We start from the raw sequence: 24,342 nt of genomic DNA on the forward strand, positions 1-24,342 counted from the left end.
ATTCGATTTTATGTCGAGTCGTCAAAATGGAAGAGGGAAAAAAGAAAAGAAAAGAAAAAGAAAGATGGCGGGTGTTTGTAGTCGACATTGGGGGAAAATACCCCGAATGGCAGCAGTGGCTGGATGGCATATCACAAAGAACATTAGGTTCCTTCTATTTTCACTAGGAATTAATTTACAGTATTAGTGCATATTGAACTTATACGGGTGTGTAACGTAAACAGTTTTATTTTACAGTCTATTATGCTGGGTCTAAAAGACCTGCCCCCATCAGTCCAAAAGGAAACCCATTTTGAAGTTTTTCATTGTACAATGTAGTCGATAGAAATTGAAATAAGTAACCCATTCTTGTATTTTACTGAAAGAAAAATGTTGAACTAATTTTATGCAACATTCTGCAGTGTCTTGCTTGGTGTACCCTGTACAGTTAAACAATATATATATTTTTTTTTTTTATGATTCCAGACCACTGGTACTGCATAATTTGCCATAAATACCATTGATGATTGACGTCCCAAACTGTGTTCACCTAACGCCAAAAACATTAATATAATATTTATGGAAATACTATTCTACATTTTTCATTAACGATACTGAAACAAAATAGATTGCAATCAGTTGACGTGAAAAATCAACAATGTGGGTGTAACAGTAACACAAATCCATTCTAGCAAACAAAAGTGAAGCACCCTCCAGTAAACAGGAAAGAGTTGATTCTGTTGAATGTTTCTAACTGTGTTCAGGCGCATGCGTTTGCAAAAGGTATTATACCGTGCATGTGCAGTTTGTCATTTTTAAGGCCACTGCATGAAGAAGAAAAAAAATTCTTAACTGTATGCACAGTTGATGAACACTTGTTTAATATTTTTTTTAAAGGAAAAATTCAGTTTGTCAAGCGTTTGGTCTTGTCCGCGTTTTACCAACACCCATCGCTAACACAGTTTGATGTTAATGCGGATAGGCATTACATTCATACCAGTGAATAGTTTGTAAAATATAATTTTTTTAATGAATTGATTTTTAATTAACCATTTATACAAATTATTTACAATCGTTATGAATGGATTTTGAATACTATTCACTACACTAGAGGCACAAATGTAGCGTACCTTTTCCAGATAAAAATATAATAATTGAAAACTAATTATAACAGGGGGATTAAAAATTGTAAAAATTAAATGATTTGGCCTTGTTGCTCTGGCACATTTGAGGTCATGTGACGTGCACCAAATGTTAATTAATTTTCCGCCATTTTAAGTCAATTTCTATGAGTCATGTGGACCCGATATTGGTAATTTTAAGGAATAAACCAAAACGACTTAAGTAGTAAAAATAATAGTTTTATGGGTTTGTAAAGTTTTGTATTTAGATACTTGTCTGAATTTTATTGTTAATGAAAATGTTCTTGAACTGTGAAGAAAAATCTCACAAATAAACGACAAGCTGACGACAACAACTCGGATGTTGATTGCACGAACTGCACAAGAAAACAAACTGAACGAGAGTTGGAAGCATAACTGAGTTAGGGACATTCATGATATGTTACTGTGTTAGTCCAGAGATGTCTAAGGTTGGACCTGGGGTGTGTGTGTGTGTTTTTACTTTAACCTTTTGAGGAAATGGGTTAGTCAATACCTATATCATGTTTAGGAGGATTCAGCACTACCAACCTCGGTGGTCTCATTTATAAGTCATCTGTTTTAAGGCAGGTGGGTACTGGATTCACATCCAGTTTCTGGTTCAGAAAGAAAACTGTAATTATAACTGTTGTCATGGCATAATGTTGCAGTGTTTTCACCTCAAATGAATTTGTCCATTTCCATCAGTTGTCTTCTGAAGAAATTAAATTATTTGGTTTGTAATGCAAGGTACCTGTATAATGTTTATATTACTTTGAAATTGCACCTTTAAATATATGTATCGATGTACAGGGTTTAACTTAAGCTGCACCCAAAATACTGTTATATGGTCACAAACCTGTAATCAAATTCAAGCTTCAGTTAGCCAAACCGAATAGAACAAAATGAATGTTTTTTAAAGTATTATATATGTATGTACTATGTAGTTGATTATCAAAGTAGCTTTTTGGTGACTTAATAAAATATATTCATCCTTTTCATCTTTTAATTTGCTTTTTGCAATTTAGCAAATGACATCTTAACTGTGTGGGGTGGGATTTAGCTTAGTCAGTTGGGTGCTCACTTGAGATGCTTGCATCGCAGGATCAAACCACCTCAGTGGATCCATTCAACTGCTGTTTTTTTCATTCCAATCAGTGCACCACAGCTGGTCAAAGGTCGTGGTATGTGCTTTTCTGTCTGTGGGAAAGTGCATGCATATAAAAGATACCTTGCTGCATAATTAGAAAACATGTAGTGGGTTTCCTCTAATGACTACATGTCAGAATTACCAAATGTTTGATATCCAATAACCGATTTAATTAATCAATGTGCTTTAGTGGTGTTGTTAAACAAAACAAACTTTAATTTAACTGTGCACTGATGTTTTACTTGTAACTATAACTAAGACTTACAAGTTGCAACTAACATATGTTGTGTCATAACAAGGCTTATTAAGATGTTTTTTAAAAGAAACTGAAAATTCCCAAAATTTTGTAATTTAAACAACGCTAAAATTCCCTTAAGTCAAAGCCATGAATGTGAAGTCAAATTTTAGAAATAAAACCTTGTGTGTTTCAGGTGTCTTGCTACAAGTTCAGTATTACACAAGTCAAAGCCTTGTGTGTGAAGTCAGATCTTAGAAATAAAACCCTGTATGTTTCAGGTGTCTTGTTACAAGTTCAGTATTACACAAGTCGAAGCCTTGTGTGTGAAGTCAGATCTTAGAAATAAAACCCTGTATGTTTCAGGTGTCTTGTTACAAGTTCAGTATTACACAAGTCAAAGCCATGGGTGTGAAGTCAGATCTTAGAAATAAAACCCTGTGTGTTTCAGGTGTCTTGTTACAAGTTCAGTATTACACAAGTCAAAGCCATGGGTGTGAAGTTGAATCTTAGAAATAAAACCCTGTGTGTTTCAGGTGTCTTGCTATAAGTTCAGTATTACACAAGTCAAAGCCATGGGTGTGAAGTCGAATCTTAGAAATAAAACCCTGTGTGTTTCAGGTGTCTTGCTACAAGTTCAGTATTACACAAGTCAAAGCCATGGGTGTGAAGTCACATCTTAGAAATAAAACCCTGTGTGTTTCAGGTGTCTTGCTACAAGTTCAGTATTACACAAGTCAAAGCCATGGGTGTGAAGTCAAATCTTAGAAATAAAACCCTGTGTGCTTCAGGTGTCTTGTTACAAGTTCAGTATTACACAAGTCAAAGCCATGGGTGTGAAGTCAGATCTTAGAAATAAAACCCTGTGTGTTTCAGGTGTCTTGTTACAAGTTCAGTATTACACAAGTCAAAGCCATGGGTGTGAAGTTGAATCTTAGAAATAAAACCCTGTGTGTTTCAGGTGTCTTGCTATAAGTTCAGTATTACACAAGTCAAAGCCATGGGTGTGAAGTCGAATCTTAGAAATAAAACCCTGTGTGTTTCAGGTGTCTTGCTACAAGTTCAGTATTACACAAGTCAAAGCCATGGGTGTGAAGTCACATCTTAGAAATAAAACCCTGTGTGTTTCAGGTGTCTTGCTACAAGTTCAGTATTACACAAGTCAAAGCCATGGGTGTGAAGTCAAATCTTAGAAATAAAACCCTGTGTGCTTCAGGTGTCTTGCTACAAGTTCAGCATTACACAAGTCAAAGCCATGGGTGTGAAGTCACATCTTAGAAATAAAACCCTGTGTGCTTCAAGTGTCTTGCTACAAGTTCAGTATTACACAAGTCAAAGCCATGGGTGTGAAGTCACATCTTAGAAATAAAACCCTGTGTGCTTCAGGTGTCTTGCTACAAGTTCAGTATTACACAAGTCAAAGCCATGGGTGTGAAGTCACATCTTAGAAATAAAACCCTGTGTGCTTCAGGTGTCTTGCTACAAGTTCAGTATTACACAAGTCAAAGTCATGGGTGTGAAGTCAAATCTTAGAAATAAAACCCTGTGTGCTTCAGGTGTCTTGCTACAAGTACAGTATTACACAAGTCAAAGCCATGGGTGTGAAGTCACATCTTAGAAATAAAACCCTGTGTGCTTCAGGTGTCTTGCTACAAGTTCAGTATTACACAAGTCAAAGCCATGGGTGTGAAGTCACATCTTAGAAATAAAACCCTGTGTGTTTCAGGTGTCTTGCTACAAGTTCAGTATTACACAAGTCAAAGCCACGGATGTGAAGTCAAATCTTAGAAATAAAACCCTGTGTGTTTCAGGTGTCTTGCTACAAGTTCAGTATTACACAAGTCAAAGCCATGGGTGTGAAGTCAAATCTTAGAAATAAAACCCTGTGTGTTTCAGGTGTCGGGGTGGGATGTAGCCCAGTGGTAAAGTTCTCGCTCGATGCGCATTCGGTCTGCGATTTATCCCTGTCGGTGGGCCCATTGGGCTATTTCTCATTCCAGCCAGTGCACCACGATTGGTATATCAAATGCTGAGGTATGTACTACCCTGTCTGTGGGATGGTGCATATATAAAAGATCCCTTGCTGCTGATCAAAAAGAGTAGGCCATGAAGTAGCGACAGCAGGTTTCCTCTCTCAATATCTGTGTGGTCCATAACCATATGTTTGACGCCATATAATTGTAAATAAAATGTGTAGAGTGTGTCGTTAAATAAAACATTTCTTTGTTTCAGATGTCTTGCTACAAGTCCAGTATTACACAAGCAGCTGGCCGAGAAGGAGCTGCAGGAAGATGTGGAGGTGGTGGAGAAGAAAGGCTGGTTTAAAAACCTGCTGCGAGTTCGCACAATCCCCACGTCGTCGGAATCGCACTCCAGTCAGCTGTCGGACAAGGAAGTCGTCTACGAAATACAGTGTGAGTAGATTAAATTCTCATCTTGAAATACAGTGTGAGTAGATTAAATTCTCATCTTGAAATACAGTGTGAGTAGATTAAATTCTCATCTTGAAATACAGTGTGAGTAGATTAAATTCTCATCTTGAAAACAGATTGAGGGAAGTGATTAAAGTGACAGACCCTAGTTTTTCACTACAGGGCTAGCTCTGACACTCGCCAAATTCGCCAGTTGCGATGTTTAGAAACAACTGGCAAATTTTATTTTAATTTGGTGAATAAATTCCATATAATAGATGTTATTTTATTACAAAATAACTGTGTTTTTGCAATTTTTGCTATTTAAAATATTATTTGGCAACATTTTCTGATCGCCCAGAGCTAGCCCTGCACTATTTGAGCCATTTTTGACATTATTAAGATTTTATTGTTTAGATTATCCATTTTCATATTCCTGAAGTTTTTCTGGTCATCCTGGTGTTTCTAATACCCGGTACCGAGAATGAGATATTTGTGAATATTCAGCTGGAGCTATCACTCTTGCTCTCTGTCAGTCCACTAAGACTAGATGAAGGAGAGTAATTTTTATATCTCCTTAGCATGTGAGTTTATATGGTATCAGTATGGTAATTTTCTCCCATCCCTAGCTATGCAAGACAGACCCATTCCATGACGTCAGCCCATATGGAATAAATCTGTTTTGGGTGGGCTATGACGTTAATGAATTTAACATGGAGAGTATTACAGTGTTGATAATATATGACGTCATATCAATGCGAGTTGGTTAGTTTTAGATTGATATTTTGTTATTAAAACCTTCATTATAAAAACTATCTTGTTAATTTATAGTGTTAAATTATGTTTAACACATGAACAGACGCGGCAAATATTATAATATAGTTTATTTATGATAAAACGGTGAAATAAATAAGTTACTTTTTCAGCCATCTTTGTTTGTTCGTGTAAAATAATGGTTTATTTATCAAATGGATGTGAGAAAAAGACTCCATCATATGCAGTCATGTGGGATAGAAAAGGTACACCCTCGGTTGTGGACATTTCGACCCTGGAACTCTGCAAGCCTCATCCCAGGTCGAAATTTCCACCACCTCAGGTGTACATTTCTATCCCACATGACCACATATGATGGAGTCTATTAATCTTAAATGTCTCCCCACAGCAAAGTTAGGGGAGCAGTTAAAGTGGCAGACACTAGTTTCAACCCATGAAAATGGACACTAAGTTTGGTTAAGCTACATTCCTGTAACACATCTGGATAAAGTTACAACAGCGTGAATTGAGTTTATACTGAAATGGGAGAATACCCGTAACAAAAAAAACTAGAGTTTGTCTTCATAACTGTTAAGTACTTCTCAGAGATATGTGCATTTAAAAAAAAAAAAAAAAAAAAAAAAAAAAATGCATCATTTATGAATTGGTTACTTGATGGGTTTAATATTCACATTCACAAAAATATCACATTTATGAAATGTACATGTAGTAAGTTTACGATTAGAATATTTGCAACTACATAACATTTATGAAATTCAGTGAGAGGTGAATATTTACAAACATAGTGTACTCTGTCCAAACCGGCATCTGTGTAAACCGGCAGATTTTTAAAATCCTGTCCAGCTACCGTAAATTTATTATGAATAAAACTCTGCCTAAACTGGATGCTGTCTATTCCAGATTTTGGATGCAAATGTAAGAACAAAAGAACGGTTTATGTAGTAATTAGCTCTGTCTACACCGGCATGTGATCTTACCTCTACTGTCTGCCAGCGGTCACTTTTTAAACAATGATGGCAGGTCCCCAGTATTTAGCACACCAAAGTGTTATGAAAAAATTGCACCCCTTTGAAGGCTTAATAAACAATGAACCACACCTGTTGTAACGGGTGTAGGTAGCAAGATCAATAATATACGTTCATACCTAACTGCATTGTATCATACTGATTAGGTGTCTTGTCTAAGCTAGTACCTGTATAAATATGAATGGCGCTTCCGTTTTGCATTATCTTACTGAATTTGCAATGACAGTGACCAAAAAACCCGGCAAAGTATCAAACTCCTTAGAACAGAAAGTGAAATTAATTGAGTAATTTTGATCAAATCCTCTATGCAAACGGAAAGATTTAGCTTTGAAATTCAAGATCAGAAGACGTCTCCCAGCCTCCTTCTCACTGACGCTCCGTCGTATTTTGTTTATATTGATTTTCAATGGTTTCTTAGAAACGCAAATATCTTTCAGGTTTATACTTAGCCTTGCTTTCACAAATGTCTTACAGTGAATATGACGTTTCACTTACGTTGGTATTGTCTTATCACAAGCTAAATGACAAGAACCGTAACTCTGGACAAAATCTGTCTACACCTGCACTCTGTCTAAACTAGCATGTTTCATTGGTCCCAAGTGAATGCGGTTTAGACAGTCCACTGTACATGATATTTATGGAAAAGACATACTTGATGAATTGAATATTTATGAATTGGGAACATGTACAAAATGCATTAATGTGTTTATAAGATAATGTTCACAAATGCAGTATATCTTTGAAATCATGTGTGAGTTTTAATATCATGTTTATATCATTGCTTGTTTTCAGTTCATGCTGTGAAGCCAGAATATATGGAAGATTATCTCACCCAGTTGTAAGTATTACATTAACATAGGTCTCACCTTACAGTTTCATTTCATTAGTAAATTACATAAGTTTTCAGTTTAGATTTTATTTCATAGTTTGGAAGCATTTTCCTGCTATGAACTCTTAAGAACTAATTTCTTATCCAGAATGTGTTATTTGATGGGTAGACTGTTATTTTAAGTCAGCATTAATTATTCATGTATTCAAAGTATTTTGTTTTAATTCAGAACCTGTTTTTGTTTTCACAATTTATAAAAAATCTCAGTTGATAAAGGGCAGTAACTATAAAGTGTGATCAGGAAACAGATGTATGCAGTGCATGAACTTGTGCGGGGTTGGGTGGTTACGTACTGTGGCAAGCAAAGTTTTCATGCAAATCAAGTTGTTTACCCCGGAAAATATATGGGGGGGGGGGGGGGGGGGGGGGGGGGGGGGGGGGTTTCAACCCTCAAAATCTGCACAGCCCCCACACTGCACACTTGCTTGGAAAAAGGAATAAATATTCTTTAGATAATTATTTTTTGAAGGTCATGGTTCTCACACCTGTTTGTTTTCAGTGGACAGTTTCAGGAGCTGCTAAAAGTGAAAGACACGGGGGCGGAGCTTATTGGCAGTTTTACAGTTGAGATTGGTGAACAGGATGAGGCCAGTAAGTCATCGATGTTGATTGACAAGTTCTAATAACTCTGTATCATCATATTTACTATTCAAAAGCACTTTTAAAAAATACATTATATCATTACTATGATAAGAAAAATGGTAACTTCAAAAACAAATATTAATTGAAGACATTTTGTTTGTAGTAATATGATTTTTTTTCTTCTCCAAAATGTGTGAACCCTTTGTTGCCTTTTAAAACTGTTTAATTTTTGTCCTAAACTATCGTTTATTTATGAAGATTTATAGCAGAATATTGTTTCTAATTTTTGTTAAACTTATAATAAATTATTTTATCCAACTTTGAAGTTAATTTTTATAAGCATAATTAAAGTAAATCGGTATAAATATTAATTTCAGTTCATATCTGGGAGTTCAAGGGAGGCTATCCAATGCTTAACCGAGCTACAGAAATTTACAGAATGGATCAGGTAAAGAGACTGTCCCAGTCTGTGTGGAGATTACTAGAGACTGAGATGAAACAGTATTACACTGATTCATTTTGTTGTATATTGGGCAAAAATTATTTAATCTTGGGCAGAAATTATTTCATTTGGGCAAAATTTATTTATCGGTAGTTTAAAATTAGCAGAGGTGTCACTAAGTAAACATTCCTTTCCTTTAACATTTACAGCAGTATGCTGGTTGGAACCTGAAAGAGCTAGTTGGACGTAGCCCCCATGGGAAGAATCCTTATATATTGTGTTTGGCCTGTGTTTTTGTTGCTAGTAATCCTATCTGTGGGGTGGTGCATACAAAAGATCTCGTGCTACTAATGGGGAAAAAATGTAGCGGGTTTCCTCTTAAGACTATATGTCAAAATTACCAAATGTTTGACTGCCAATAGCCGATGATTAATAAATCATTGTGCTTTAGTGGTGTCGTTAAGCAAAACAAACTGTTGTTGCTAATAACTTACAGCTGTACTCTTTTTTTAACTCTGTTTGTTTCCCTTGAGATTAGGTTAGTGTGCAATATTATTGATGGTTTGTTTATTTAAATAATATTTATTTATTTTTAATCTTAATATTTTTTGTAGGATTTTATACAATTTCGACGAAGTCGTAACAAGATGTTGAGATACAGACGGAATCAGATATTATTACCATTTAGTTTCTGGCCAGAACCAACCCCGAGACCACCTACCAACATATATGAACTCAGAAGCTACTTGTTAAAGGTAATATGTTAAATATTTCTGCAATGTTTTGTTTTTTTATACGTTTCTTTATCTAGTATGTCACATATCTTTTCTGTATTTAATATTTCTAATATTTTTCTCTAGATAATATATGGTATTTTTCTCTGTGAAATATGTCTGATATGTCAACTGTTATAACAACTTGTCTGATCTGACGTGACCTGAAAATCGTCTTTAATATTGCTTGATTCTTTCAACAGAAACATTTGTGTGGGACAGATGGATTTCAGATAGGACAAGTAAATATAGAAAGGAACTTGGCCTACAGGAGTTAATGTCCTGCAGTTTTGGAAGTCAATAAAAACTAACATTTTAACGTATTTGTTTTTTCATTAAACATTGATGATTGTAATGCAGAATGTATTCTGGGTTTTTATTTCAGCCAGGAACTATGATTGAGTGGGGTAATAATTGGTAAGAAATATTTGTTTGTTTTTTTAATTTAAGTTTGACACTGAAAGGTTTTTGTATAAAAATAATTTTGTTAGAATGTACATTTTTGTTTATATGTCAGTAAAATGATGTTTCCGTCCTGGTAACCTACTATTAGACTGGGTCATCATTTGGTTAAAATCTGGTTTGAGTTTCTTCTTCAAATGATAGAGTTCACCCTGAGGCCAGTCCCATAAATGGAACTGCAGGTGAAGGATGAGGTCATTTGTTTAACTCTATAACTCTAATTGCTTTTAATGAATAGTTTTGACATTTGATATCGTTGTTAACCAGATGAGCTTTCAGCCACACCACCACTCACATGGACATAACTCAAGGGCATGGGCAAGGTCAGTTGGTGATTGGTTAAAGCTATCTAACTGAATTTAACTCAAACTGAATCCTTTTATTGGGTGTCTTATATTCAGTATGATTGTTCAAATGACCGGTGAGTCTTTCAGCTGCCCCTCCACCCCACCCCTCACTCTGTTTATCATAAACATGACCTTTTAAACCATCAATTCTTTTCAAGGATAGCTTTTATGCTAGGTTTGAAAGTCACAGCAAGTGAGTGTTTCACCTGCTGCTTAATATTTAAGAGTAGTCTATATGTTTGTTTTGTTTAACAACACCACTAGAGCACATTGATTTATTAACCATCGGCTATTGGATGTCAAACATTTGCTAATTTTGACATATAGTCTTAGAGAGGAAACCCGCTACCTTTTTCCATTGGTAGCAAGGGATCTTTTATATGTACATCTCACAGACAGGATAGCACAAACTACAGCCTTTGATATACCATCCCTTCAGAACAAGCCTCAGGTTTCCTCTCACTCATTCTTTCAACCAAGTGAGACATCAGATAACCATTGCTCAGTCTTTGGTTTTTGAAAATTATAGGCGAGTGGAAAATCGCACACCTCAATATGCTAAGGTGAGTGAAAAATCACTGCAAAATAAATAAAATCGGCAGAGTAGCTCCGAATTGGATTTTGACTGGTATGTCTACAAAACTGTCTATGAAACCAGTGTTTCCCGATTTGTTCAACAAAGAGAAATACCAGTTTAATGACTGCATGGAAGCCACTGCCTTGTTTTTAATTTTTATTTTAATAAAAGGACCTTCCAATTAGCTAAATGAGCTTAGAAAACTGTTGATTTTTGTAAAGAGTGGAAATAAATATACCCATCTATTTTACGTGCGCCGTTTGTTGAGTGTAACGTGCTGTTTTTCACACTCGTCAGATTGAAATTACATGCGCTGTATGAATGCGATCGCACCTGCACACCTTAAAAAGCAAGGTCTGATTGCTTAAAATGGATGAGATATCATTGAAAAAATATTCCGTTCCTTTTGTAAGATTTGTTTGGTTTTTTTTTAAATTTAAAACATTTGTAAATATTACTTATTAGTCCAGATTCCCTTCATACCTGTAGAGGCTTTTGTACTGAATAAATTTTTACCAATTCTATTCAAATATATTTGATTCTATGAATATTGAAATATGTTTGTTTCTATGAATATACAAATATGTTTGTTTCTATGAATATACAAATATGTTTTGTTTTTATGAATATACGGATACCGTACTTCACTTTCTATGAATATGCAGATGTCAATTAATTTGACCTCATTAATTCAGGGCTCGTGGAATTCAGCAGCGTCAAACAAACAATGAGCCAGTGGCAGGTTTTTTCTCACAGATGGGGCAGGTCAATGTGGCACATCACATATGGGGTAAGTTGCCACCACTGGACTCGGACTGGAGTGGCTGTTGGAGGTCAGAGGTCAAAGTTGCTGCTGTTTTCTGGATTGCTGTTTTGTATTGTCTATTTCAGTGTTTTAACTTACAGTACCAGAGCACCAGTGCAACAACCTATTTAATGCAATTTATAATAAGCTGTACTTGTAAGGAAAAATATAAAAATGTGCTTGTTAAATTTTTAGCACCATCCAAAAGAAAACTATAAGAGTTGTTTCCATTTTTGTCAAAATGTAATGTGTGGCAATAACGGGTTTCTTATCTGATGTTGTAGATCATCTGTCACATGCTGGTCACAAACATACAGGTTAAAAGTCAGTCTATTTACTTGTTTGAGAAAGATTACTAATTGTCTACCTTGCACTGGTACTCTCAGTATGTGTACAGATACGCATGTGGTTTGATTAGTGGTTGTTATATCAGTCTTCAATGTATTTACAAGTTTGATTGTCAAATAATTTTAAAATTATATTCAAAGTCAGACGTTATACATCTAATACAATATAGTTAGATGTTTCCAACAAAAAAAAATATATATATATATATATTTGTTTTATGATTACTACAAGATGCATTAGCATTGTGGTTGCAGATACTTTGCATGGACGGTGTCAGGGTACAAAGTATGGTGCACCAGTCCATTAAATGCTATTGTTCTGTTTCCAATGTAGTAGCATGAATAGATGAAATCAGACTTGTAAATATATCATACCTACTAATCAGCTTTATTTCTTTAGTTTGTAGAGGACGACACTAACAGTTGTTTGATTTGCAGATTGCATGTGGGTTGTGTTGTAGTTTATGAAGCATGCTGCATCGAATTGCATAGTACAGAGTTGTTGTTACACCTAGTAGTTTGTAATGTGTGCAGTGTCCACCTACACGTGCACATGTAATAATATGTACTACAGGATAGGCATGGCTTAAGTTGTACTTGTCTTACCTAAATCTCTTGATTGGGTCCATCCATTGAAGCAGGTTATTTGGTTAGAAACCATAATTTTACCACATATGTTTTTATTATTTAAGAAATCAGTTGTATTGGGAAAAGGATTCTTTAAAAATTTTTTAATCCATTCATTTATTAAAGATATCTTTAATATTAATTATTGTTTAAAACCATCGTTTCTCTTCAACAAAGGGTGCACTTCAGACTAGCGAACAGATTTAGCACAAAATAGAATGAATGACATTTTTGTCATTCTCACTTTAGGTCTTTTCTAATTCTGTTTGTAATGTTTGTTTTTGAATTGTTCTTTAATTAATGTGAGTTTTAGGAATGAAACTTTTTACTTAAATTTTGACTAACCTGTTTATTGCTTCTGTTAAGCACAACTATTTGTTTTAATTCTATATTCCCCATGTTGTCTTTTTTACACTAACATTTTTCCTCTGATTCACTAAGGGACGGTTCACATTTATTAACATTTTCATTATCATACAAGCCATATGCTGGGGTTGGGTGGGGTGGTGTAACATCAATGTTTGCATTTATAAGAAGCAAAAAAAAATTCATATTTGAACAATGATGTGAGGAGGGAAGAGGGTACCCCAAAAACAGTACAGTTTATATGGTCGTGAAGATGTTGATAATCCTGAATGGCCCCAAAATTCTCTAATATCATCTGACGACCTGTACACACAAGTTGAATTGTCGACAAACTCACCTGAATGTTGAGTGACATTGATAAGTTTGATCAGTGTTGTGTGGTACTTTCTCTAAGGTCAAGAGGTATCCACTTCAGAAGCCAGATGTTTTGCCCCATTGGTGGTTTCTTTTCACAATTAGGCCATCTCAACTGCGTTCACCATTTGTGGGGTAGGTACGACGCACAATTTCATATGTACAAATGATTAAATATTTGATAAAATCTAAAGTTTGTATTGGCCGTTATAACTTGAAACATTTTATTGTACTGTTGCAGTTTGGTTTTTCAGAATTTTTAAATCTTTAACAAATAAGAATTTTGGCATGACCTTTACAAGTTAAAAAGTTTAGTTGCCACTATTTTGTTTATCAGATTTTCAAATTTTTGACAAAATTAATATTCACATAATTTTACGTGGCTTTATAATTTAACTTATTTTTTTTAGATTATTTAGTCAAACAGTGTGAATGTTTAATATACATGTTTAATTTTACAGTTTACACTTCAAAGTAATATGACTAGAAATTGTTCAGTATTAGACCTTAGAGATGCTAATGATGTACTATTACATTAAAACTACGTAATATAATTTACCTCACACTAACTCAGGCATGAACAAGTAAATGATGGATATACTAATCATGAATAATATCACCTGCATGTAAATACTACTTTACTGAATACTAACTTTGTTTAATTTGGCTTGTTTCACTTTCATCATTTCATTAAACAACATCTACCTGTCACCATGTTTCTTTCATATTAGCTTTATGCATACATATGTATGTATGGTAGTCTGGACAACATGGATTTTGAAAACTATTTATGCATGTTTCTTGTCTGTTGTGGTGTAAATGAATGAATGAATGAATGTTTAATGACACCCCAGCACAAAAATACACATCATCTATTGGGTGTCGTGTTGTGATGTATAATGCTGTGGTGACAGGCTCAAATACATATACTCATGTGAATAAAGTTAACTTTCTGATTACTACTACTAGTGTACTGTCGCAGATCATTTATTCAACTAAATGGTTAATTTTAATTATTTTAAGGATAAATATTAATTTGCCACTGGTGGCATTTTCGGTAGACTGTTGTTTTATTGTTTGTTTGCTGTTGGGGATTTTTGAGGGGTGGGTATTGGTAGATTATAAAGATCAATAGATAACATACATGTAAATATTAAAATGTTAATTGGTGTTTACAAAATGTCATAAATAAAGAGTGATGTTACTATAGTCCAGGCAATATAGTGAAAACCCATCACAAATCGCAAAAGTTTTAATTTCAACTGTATTCAACTCTGTATAAAATAACATAAAAAATGTAGAACAATATAATTAGTGGAACAATTTTAAATTCATCGTTGAAAATATGCTAGTTAAAATAAGTTAGGAAACACTAACATTTTAATTTATGTTTCTGTATTCAACCAGGTTTTATTTTTTTTTTAACATTAACATCTTTTTTGACTAAAAGTTATTTACAGCCGTTGCACTAGTAGCTGATTTACACATAACAGACACACGATTGTCAGGTTAACTATATGTCACAGTCTAATCGATTTCCATTGTACTGTTTTTTTAATTTATTGGACGTATGGCATTGGTGACCTGGTCATCACCTAGGAGCAGCCAGTCATATGTCTTGAAATTGTTAACACATGTAGGTATATGTGTTAACAAATATGTGTAATCATAAATAACACATGGTGTTCTCACCATCGGGTATGTAGGAAACAGTTTTAATATGCAGTGTTAGCAAAACATATGTCGTATACTCTACCTCCTGCACCGGCCTTGGTGGCGTCATGGTAGGCCATCGGTCTACAGGCTGGTAGGTACTGGGTTCGGATCCCAGTCGAGGCATGGGATTTTTAATCCAGATACCGACTCCAAACCCTGAGTGAGTGCTCCGCAAGGCTCAGTGGGTAGGTGTAAACCACTTGCAACGACCAGTGATCCATAACTGGTTCAACAAAGGCCATGGTTTGTGCTATCCTGCCTGTGTGAAGCGCAAATAAAAGATCCCTTGCTGCTAATCAGAAGAGTAGCCCATGTAGTGGTGACAGTGGGTTTCCTCTCAAAATCTGTGTGGTCCTTAACCATATGTCTGACGCCATATAACCGTAAATAAAATGTGTTGAGTGCGTAGTTAATTAAAACATTTCTTTCTTTCTACCTCCTGCCTGCTGTGATTGGATATTGTATCCAGTGTGTACTGTGTGTGCCGTTACATAAAATATAAAAGGGGTGGGACATAGCCCAGTGGTAAAGCACGTTTTTGATGCAAGGTCGGTTTGGGTGGGCCCATTGGGCCATTTCTCTTTCTAGCCAGTATACCACGAAGATGTGGTATGTGCTATCCTGTCTGTGGAATGGTGCATATAAAAGATCCCTTGTTACTAATAAAAAAATGTTGCGGGTTTCATCTCTAAAAAAATAAATGTCAAAATTACCAAATGTTTAACATCCAATAGCCGATTAATAAATCAATATGCTCTAGTAGTGTTGTTACACAAAACAAACTTTAAAAAAAAAATTAAATATAAAAAAAGGAACAACAAAGAATTGAGACCCACATTGTATCATTTAGTATTGTCTGGTTCCCACACATTTCAGAACAAATTCTCAAAATAGTTAGACATTTTTATACTACCCACAGCAACATAATTATTATAACATTGAAAAAATCCTACCCAGATATATTTTAATACTAATCAGGTTTGTATGTTATGCTTTTAAATGTGGCTCTCGCTTTGGTCGACTGATAATGAAAATGCTGCAACTCATTTGTTTTTAAATACATATGCAATGCGATGACATTTGCCATTAACATATTGACCCATAATGAATGAAAACACCCATATTTTCATAAATACTGCGACGTCTAGAAGTAGAAAACAAAAACATTCAGTGCTTTTAATTGTAATAGATGTATAAGCTGGTTTTGAAATCTGTGAATACAACTATTCTTTCAGGTTTGGGATAACAACTGACTCACAAAATAACAATGTGGATCATGTATTACAAGGAAACAAATATATAAACTAGTTCTGTTACGTTTCAGTGTGGGTCAGTATATAAATAAATCGTAATGCTGAATTGTCAACAAATATATCAAAAATAAACAATAGTAAAATGTGTAATATTTCTTCTGGTATTGTAATTAATTAATACTTAAACAGTGCTTAAAAGAAATTTCTTAATTTCCAATGTTTGTTGCATTGGAAATTGGAATGTTATTCTGCATCTTATACGGTACTTTATTTAGTAAACCTTATTTTACCAAGCAACAAAACATTGGTTATTGTCAAAAGTTCCCTCAAATGTTTATTATAACTTAATGTGACCCTGACATTTATCAGGAATTTCCTCCAACCAAAGTTCAAATGATTAACTTTATTTTTAATTATTATTTTAATTTATTCTTACCAAATTGTAAGTAAAAAAATAAATTAACCCTGTGTTTTCAATGTATTGGTCATTTCTGCGTTTATGCTAATTTTATGAAAATGTGACTGCTTTAAACATTGCAGACCCATGCTATATCAAGCTCGGCATGTAGAACACATAGGAATCACCACTAATGTTGTGAATGTATCCCAGTTAGAAGCCAAGATATTGCATTTCCTATTTCAGTACGTTAATGGTGGTCATTTTGGATTTCTATGTAATATTTCATAGAACCAGGGTAAAAGTTATCTTCATCCAAGGAAACACAGATTTATGCATTTATAAATAACATTATCTCGCCTTCATGTAAAATTCTTTGATCTCATTGGTTGTTTGCCGTTGGACAAATCCCTTATACCCCTGTGGGCGGAGCCAAATTCTCTTATACCCCGTCTGTAATTTCCAACAGTTTCCAGCCGCCCCAGTTAATGCTAAAGCAATAATTAGATTATAAATAACATTGATAATCAATCAAGTATACATAATTAATTTTATTTTTACTATAAAATACAATATTTCAATACTTTTAAAAGCTGCAATGTTGAACTCGGCCACCTAATTACGGTTGTGGTGTTATTGTATTAATGTGCGATTAGCAACAGTTTTTTTTTTTTTTTTTTTTTTTTTTTTTTTTTTTTACTACATTTCTGATAAAAAAAAGTTTTTTTTTTATTCTATTTTTATTAATATCTGTTTCAGACAATTTCGTATTACAAACATTTGAAGTTAAAAACTCGTTTATCGATGGAACTATTTTTCGTCACTGGCAAGTGGTTTCGTTCGCGTCCGCGTGGAACGGCTCCGTTAATAAATTGTTAACAATTATTGTCTGGCATTATTTTGATTATTTGGCTATATGGTTTAACATGTCGGCAAGATAAATTCGTTGTAGAAGCATCTCTCGGGGTATATGGCTTTTTATGTACCCTCTGTGTGCTCTTTTACCCCCTCGCCTTCGGCTCGGGGTAAAAGAACACACAGAGGGTACATAAAAAGCCATATACCCCTCGTGATGCTTCTACAACTTATAATGTCACCTAGACAGCTAGAAGCTGAAATAATATTTTGTAGAATTTCATTAGTTTGTTGATTATATTGACAGACATATTGAATTTATTTTACATATAACTAAGACACTTAAAAGATAACATACATGTATATCAATTCTTAGACATAAAAACATAGGAATAACTATTTATATTATGAATGCATCTCAGTTAAATCAGCATCCTCAAATTATGCAAAGGTCAATTGAATTAACCCTTTAGGCAAAACATGCCCTGGGAAGTACTTTTTTTAAAACTGTAAAACCAAATTACTACCAGTTCCACTAATTATATTTTCCTACATTTTTAATACATTATTCCTAACCAGGTTTTGTGCCAGAGAATAAAATGTTTATGGCACCATACCCAAATTTTTTTTTTAAGATTTTATTTTTTTAAGTTAACCTTTTGACAAAATTAATTACTTTTATTATTAGTGTTTGATTTTCTTAATCGTAACCCTAGACCTAACCTATTTTCTTTTTTGGGGAGGCATATTGCATTAAGCACACACATTGTAAATATTCAGTTCCATAGCACTATACCCAGTCATTTCTTTCTGGCAGAAACCGTTCTGACTACACTGAGCAATGAGTCATTACTTTTTGAAATTTGTGATGGGTTGATCATATATTTGGCCATTGCCTGGACTAATACTGTTTTTCTGTTGGTAGATTGAAAAGATCTAAAGACTACTAAAGGTTGTGCTTGCATAATGAGTGATGTTAAAACAGACCTTGCCATTTAAGGGGAGTTAACACTCAAACTCCCCATCACTCCCCTGAGACTAATTCAAGGAGAGTAATTTATAGTTGTTGTTTTTTTGGAGATGGGGGGGGGGGGGTTAGTTGATTTGAAACTTGGATAGGGGATGTAATTAGATGTCCTAAAATGCAATATTCTGGCATTTTGTGGGTATTGTGAGGACAGGTGAGGTTTTAAAACTACATTTTATAGCATTTGGGAGGGTCAGGCTTCGCAGATTTGTTTTTCAGAAAGCTGCATTCAGCCCAAAAGTGATATTAATGGTATGTTTCTGCTGTAGAATATAAAGATTTACAGATGTGTGTGTTAAGAGTCTTATTGTATGTTCTGATTGTAGGTTATAAATATCTGCATAGTTACATGTACATTAAGTTTAATTTTATGTTCTGATTGTAGGTTATAAATATCTGTATAGCTATGTGTAGATTAAGTTTTATTTTATGTTCTGATTGTAGGTTATAAAGATCTGCATAGTTACTTGTACATTAAGTTTTATTTTATGTTCCGACTGTAGGTTATAAAGATCTGCATAGTCACGTGTTCATTAAGTTTTATTGTATGTTCTGACTGTAGGTTATAAAGATCTGCATAGTCACGTGTTCATTAAGTTTTATTGTATGTTCTGACTGTAGGTTATAAAGATCTGCAGACACGAAAGGAAACGAGGGAGGCTGCGTGGCAGAGACCAGGCTGGGACGAGTGTGTGGCGTACACTGGTAGGTTTAACTTTCACTCATCACAGTTTAGTTTTAAGGTTGATCCCTGTCGGTGGACACATTGGGCTAGCTAGTGTACCAAATGTATATCAACGGTCATAGTATGTGCTAATATCAAAGGTCAAGGTATGTGCTATACTTTCTTTCCTGTCCTGGATGGAGGATCTGGAGGAAGTCTACACCTTCGCTCAAGACAGGCATATGCTACAACAGCTTGTTCTGAATGTGCACGTTAAAACCTATGACTTGACCTGACCTGTGCTATACTGTCTTGGAGATGGTGCATATAAAAGATCCCTTGCTACTAATGAAAACATGTAGTGGCTTTCCTCTCTAAGACTATATGTGAGAACTACCAAATGTTTGAGATCCAATAGCCGATTCTTGATAAATCAGTGTACTCTAATGGTGGTGTTAAACAAAACTAACTAACTTTTTCTTTTCATTGTAATTTACTTTAGTGCTTACATCTGATTAAATTTCAAGTAAGATGTCTTAAAATAAGCGTACAAATGTACTGACGTTTTGTTAAACATGCATTCCTTCCTTTCTGTTTGTAATGAATGTTTATGACCTTTTTTGAATTTGACATTTTGTAATGAATGTTTATCACCTGTTCTGATTCAACACAGTTTGTAATGAATGTTTATCACCTGTTCTGATTCAACACAGTTTGTAATGAATGTTCTGATTCAACACGTTTTGTAATGACTGTTTATCACTTGTTCTGATTCAACACAGTTTGTAATGACTGTTTATGACCTGTTCTGATTCAACACAGTGTGTAATGAATGTTTATCACCTGTTCTGATTCAACACAGTTTGTAATGAATGTTTATCACCTGTTGTTTTTCAGTGCCTCTGATTCGACACATGGAGTCAAAGATTCTGATCCCGACACCGTTTTCTCCATTACAGTAGCAGGAAGTGCCAAACCCAGTAGTCATGACAACAAACTTTGTTTCAAAGTGCACCATCTTGTGTGGAAAGTGTACTATGTTACATAGAAAATTGTACTATGTTACATAGAAAAGTATTCTGTATTACACAGAAAATGTACTGCATTATACAGAAAAAGTACTGCATTACATAGACAGTATGCAGCATTACATAGAAAGTGTGAAGTGGTAAAAAGTTATATTGTTTATATTGCTGTGAGCAGACAACAGTATATATAGAGTCCATGCCTATAAAACTTAAACATCAGACACAATACGTTAACAAAGTCTCCAAACTTAGACTATGCTTTTTGTATAGGCGAGATTATGATATTTACAAAATGTTACTGACAGGGAGATGATAGATTAAGCATTGACATTTTGTAAATGTTTAATTTATTACATCCCTGTTAGGTCTGCTATAAAGGAGATTATGATTGCCTTGAGTCTAGATTTAAGTTTCATAAGCATGGGGCATTGTATGTTATATATTTATGTTGATATTTATGTTCTCAAACCAGTAATATGTGCAAGTCTGTATTTTGCTGTTATTTATGTGAAATGTATTCATTTTAGGGCAGTTCTAGAATTGATGGCATGAGTGTGGGGGTATTTCTTTGTATACCCACCACCCAACAAATAAATTTAATTTAAACCATTTATCCACAGAGAAAACTTCCCAGCAGACCTACTGGGCACAAAATGATAATTATGATGCCTGTCTCCCCCTAGTGATCATTTCTGGATCGTCCCTTGGCCCTGTGTGGAGATTACCCTGGTTTGTTTGACACAGTCTTCAATAAAATACACTGATCAACAAATGAAATGCCAATACTAATTTAGTTTTCTTTAATTTATTCAAAATTATTTTGTTTGAATCTCATTAATTTTTGTGTATTTACCAAATTAATGTTATCTTAAAAAAAAAATATATTTATATTAATAAGGATTGTCTGTTATTTTTTTTACGTTCATCGGGGTATGAAGAAACAAAAATCTGCAAACTGTGTGAATCTCACATAAGTTTGCGGATGTGTTTTTTTGTTCATATCCAGATGAACGTAAAAGAAATAACAGACAATAATTATCATTAAATTTGAATCATACTTGCTAATAATAAAACTAAAACATCATACTTTATTTTGAATTATTTTTGGTCCATAAACAATAACGCTCAATAAGACAACTTGCCTGTATAAACTGACGTCATCAGATATTACGTTCCCTGATGACGTAATTCGAGAAATGAACAAATCCCCGTTGCTACCAATGGGATGACGTTATGTTGTAATGACTAACCGAAATTTAATTATAAATATTTGCATTTCTTTTGTCATTCAGTATATTTCTATATGGCTCGGTGCATTTCAGCATTACTCAGACTTTGATGAAACGTAATACAGTTGATGGCACAGAATGTTGGTTATGATTTTGCTTATTTCATTGTAGTTTAATATATTTTATGTAGAAAAGATCTTATTTTGTAGATGAATTGGGGCAAATTTACACTGTTTACAATTTGATGCAGACACAATAATATTTATTATGTACATTAGAAGGTGGGTGGGGGCAATTTGTTCACTATGTTTTCAGAGTTAACTAGTCGGTGAGTTATTGTTTTCATCTGTAAACACATTTCTTATGCTATAATAACTTCCAAAACGTTTATTTATTTTCGTTTTTTTAAAAAGGAGACAGCTGCCCCTACCTAACTCTAGTTACGGCCATGTGCTTTATATTAGATTTTAAAAAATAGATAAAATGCTCTGAATGTTTTGTATCTAATCCGAGTAATCGTGACTGTGAAATTATTCAGTTTGTTCTTAAGTAGTAGTATTTATGGACTAACAGGGTTTGAAATGGGTTAATTTGGTTTCAGATGAGTGTACATTCAAATCCCGTTGTTCCATAATTGTGACCATGTAACAGCTTTAATTTGAATATTTATAAAGACTGCGAAGAAGAATTGTCTATAAAATAAGTTATCCTTATTAATGTTATGAGCTTTTAAGTGTCTGTAATAAAATATACAGACACTGTAATGTATTTCAGATTTTTGTGCTCCTTTCTTTGATGTGTGGATTTTATTAAATAAAGATATGATTAAAAGCAAATGTTCTAATGGTGTGATTACAAGTATGTCAACTGCCGATGGAACAGTATGATCATGGTCATATCAATACAGGTGCAGGAGATAGCATGAGCAAATACATTTTAGGACATATCATTTTGATATACTGCATTCTTCAGACGTTTTGTATTGATTAAGAGAGTTAACTGCTCACTACTATATACACATGATTGGTTCCTCTGTTTTGTTATTTTACGCTATGTACATGTAGTGCTCATGTGGAAATAGGGAACCTTAAACATTTTGGGAGCAAATTCCTGTGGCCCTCCCCCATTAAAGTGTCATGTCATATGCTGTATGGCATCGAATAAAACAAGAACTTGGTGTATGTCTAAAGGTAAAGTTTGCTTTGTTTAATGACACCACTAAAGCACATTGATTAATTAATCATCAGCTGTTGGATGTCAAATATGTGGTAATTCTGACATGTAGTCATCGCTGGAAACTTGCTACATTTTTCCGTTAGCAGCTTGGAATCTTTTTATATGCACTTTCTCACAGACAGTACAGCACAAACCACAACCTTTGTTATACCATGTCTAATAAAGGCATTGATCAGAGTGTATAGTAAATAATGAGCTTTAAAGGTACTTGATCCTTTTTACACTGTTTGTCATTTCTCATTTCTGATGAGTTGTGGGAGTGCTAGACAAATTTGTAGGTTGATTACACTTGGAAATAAATTTGTTACCACTAAACGTGACACGGTTACTATTTCAATTGAGCAAGCAAATATTTTAAAATCCTATCTGCTGATGATTAAGTGCTTATGTTTGTGATCATTTGAAGTTTTGAGATTTGTCAAACATTCCGATTCACTACAGTGCACACTGCTGGAAAGGAATACCAGATCACATAAACACTGATAGCAAATAGTGACTGTAACTAAAACCCACATCCATGGTGTCGGGGAGTTACGGGCATACAGTCCCACACTACGCACATTCAATCTCTACATCTTTATCTTATACAGACATTACTGTGCTAAGGATACATTTATATATATTTCTAAATGTATACATAAAGTTAAAGTTTGTTTTGTTTAAAGACACAACTAGAGCACATTAATTAATCATCAGATATTTGATGTCAAACATTTGGTAATTCTGGCTAATGGTCATCGGAGGAAATCGGCTACATTGGCAGCAAGGAATCTTTATATATGCACCATCCCACAGACAGGATAGAAGTTAGAACATGCCATGACCATTGACCAGTTGTGGTGTACTGGTTGGAGAATGTATATATATGTATATATATATATATGTGTGTGTGTGTGCGTGTGTTCCCTTATTTTTTTCTATCAGTATATTAGTTTATTTCCAAAACAAAAAAATATTAAAAACAACAAAATTTAAGCTTCTGTCGTCAAAAGGATTTTAAAAAACCTCGCCAGATGCCAAGGATCTGTAAATTTCAACCAGTTTATGACTAACCGATCCTTTTTTTATGACTGAAATTACATATTAAAGATATTGTCCAATCTAGTAGTAATTAACTAGTGAGGTAATTTTAATTAGATTGGTTCTGCCATTACATCGTTTCTGTTGAGGTGACCAAATTAATTAGCCTACTAGTGTATCAACTGATTGTGCCAGCGTTTAAATTCATGATTTGAAATTACCTTGCCTGTGAGGGCCAATGAAAACTATGGTAATGTTAGTCGGCAGACTGTATATGGTGTCTTGTGTCAGTAGAGTACGTTCGCAAAACTTTATGACTTTTAATTAGCATCACCTTCAAGCTCCCCACTGTACCAAAAAAATTTATCTTGTGTAATATCCCTCCATACTCGCCCAACTCTTGTGGAATATTAATAGGAATATTTTTTTAACCATGATGGCAAAGGAAATTCATATTCACGTGATTTTTTTATAACGAAAATGCAGAACTCTCAGATAAAATAGTTAACATCTCGACAAACAGAATAGCAAATACTCAAGCTTGACTGTTTTGTTTCTTTGAATACTATGTTTTGAAGTTTTTTTAAAGCACTGAGATCAACTAGATCAACTTTCTTGTGACAACCAAAATAT

General features: G+C 34.2%; 1 protein-coding gene across 1 annotated transcript; it reads left to right on the forward strand.

Annotated features, from left to right (window-relative positions):
- The first annotated feature begins 12 nt into the window (after positions 1-12).
- Positions 13-21,136, forward strand: LOC121367637 (protein NipSnap-like). The gene is made up of 10 exons (XM_041491927.1): positions 13-147; positions 4,736-4,917; positions 7,506-7,551; positions 8,102-8,193; positions 8,562-8,632; positions 9,241-9,381; positions 9,785-9,816; positions 11,481-11,575; positions 19,154-19,237; positions 20,094-21,136. Exons 1-10 carry the CDS (start codon positions 65-67, stop codon positions 20,156-20,158), a joined length of 891 nt encoding a protein of 296 aa, XP_041347861.1. The 5' UTR covers positions 13-64; the 3' UTR covers positions 20,159-21,136.
- The last annotated feature ends 3,206 nt before the right edge of the window (positions 21,137-24,342 follow it).

Source organism: Gigantopelta aegis, chromosome 3 (assembly GCF_016097555.1).
Source record: "Gigantopelta aegis isolate Gae_Host chromosome 3, Gae_host_genome, whole genome shotgun sequence".
Classification (NCBI taxonomy): Eukaryota; Metazoa; Mollusca; class Gastropoda; order Neomphalida; family Peltospiridae; genus Gigantopelta; species Gigantopelta aegis.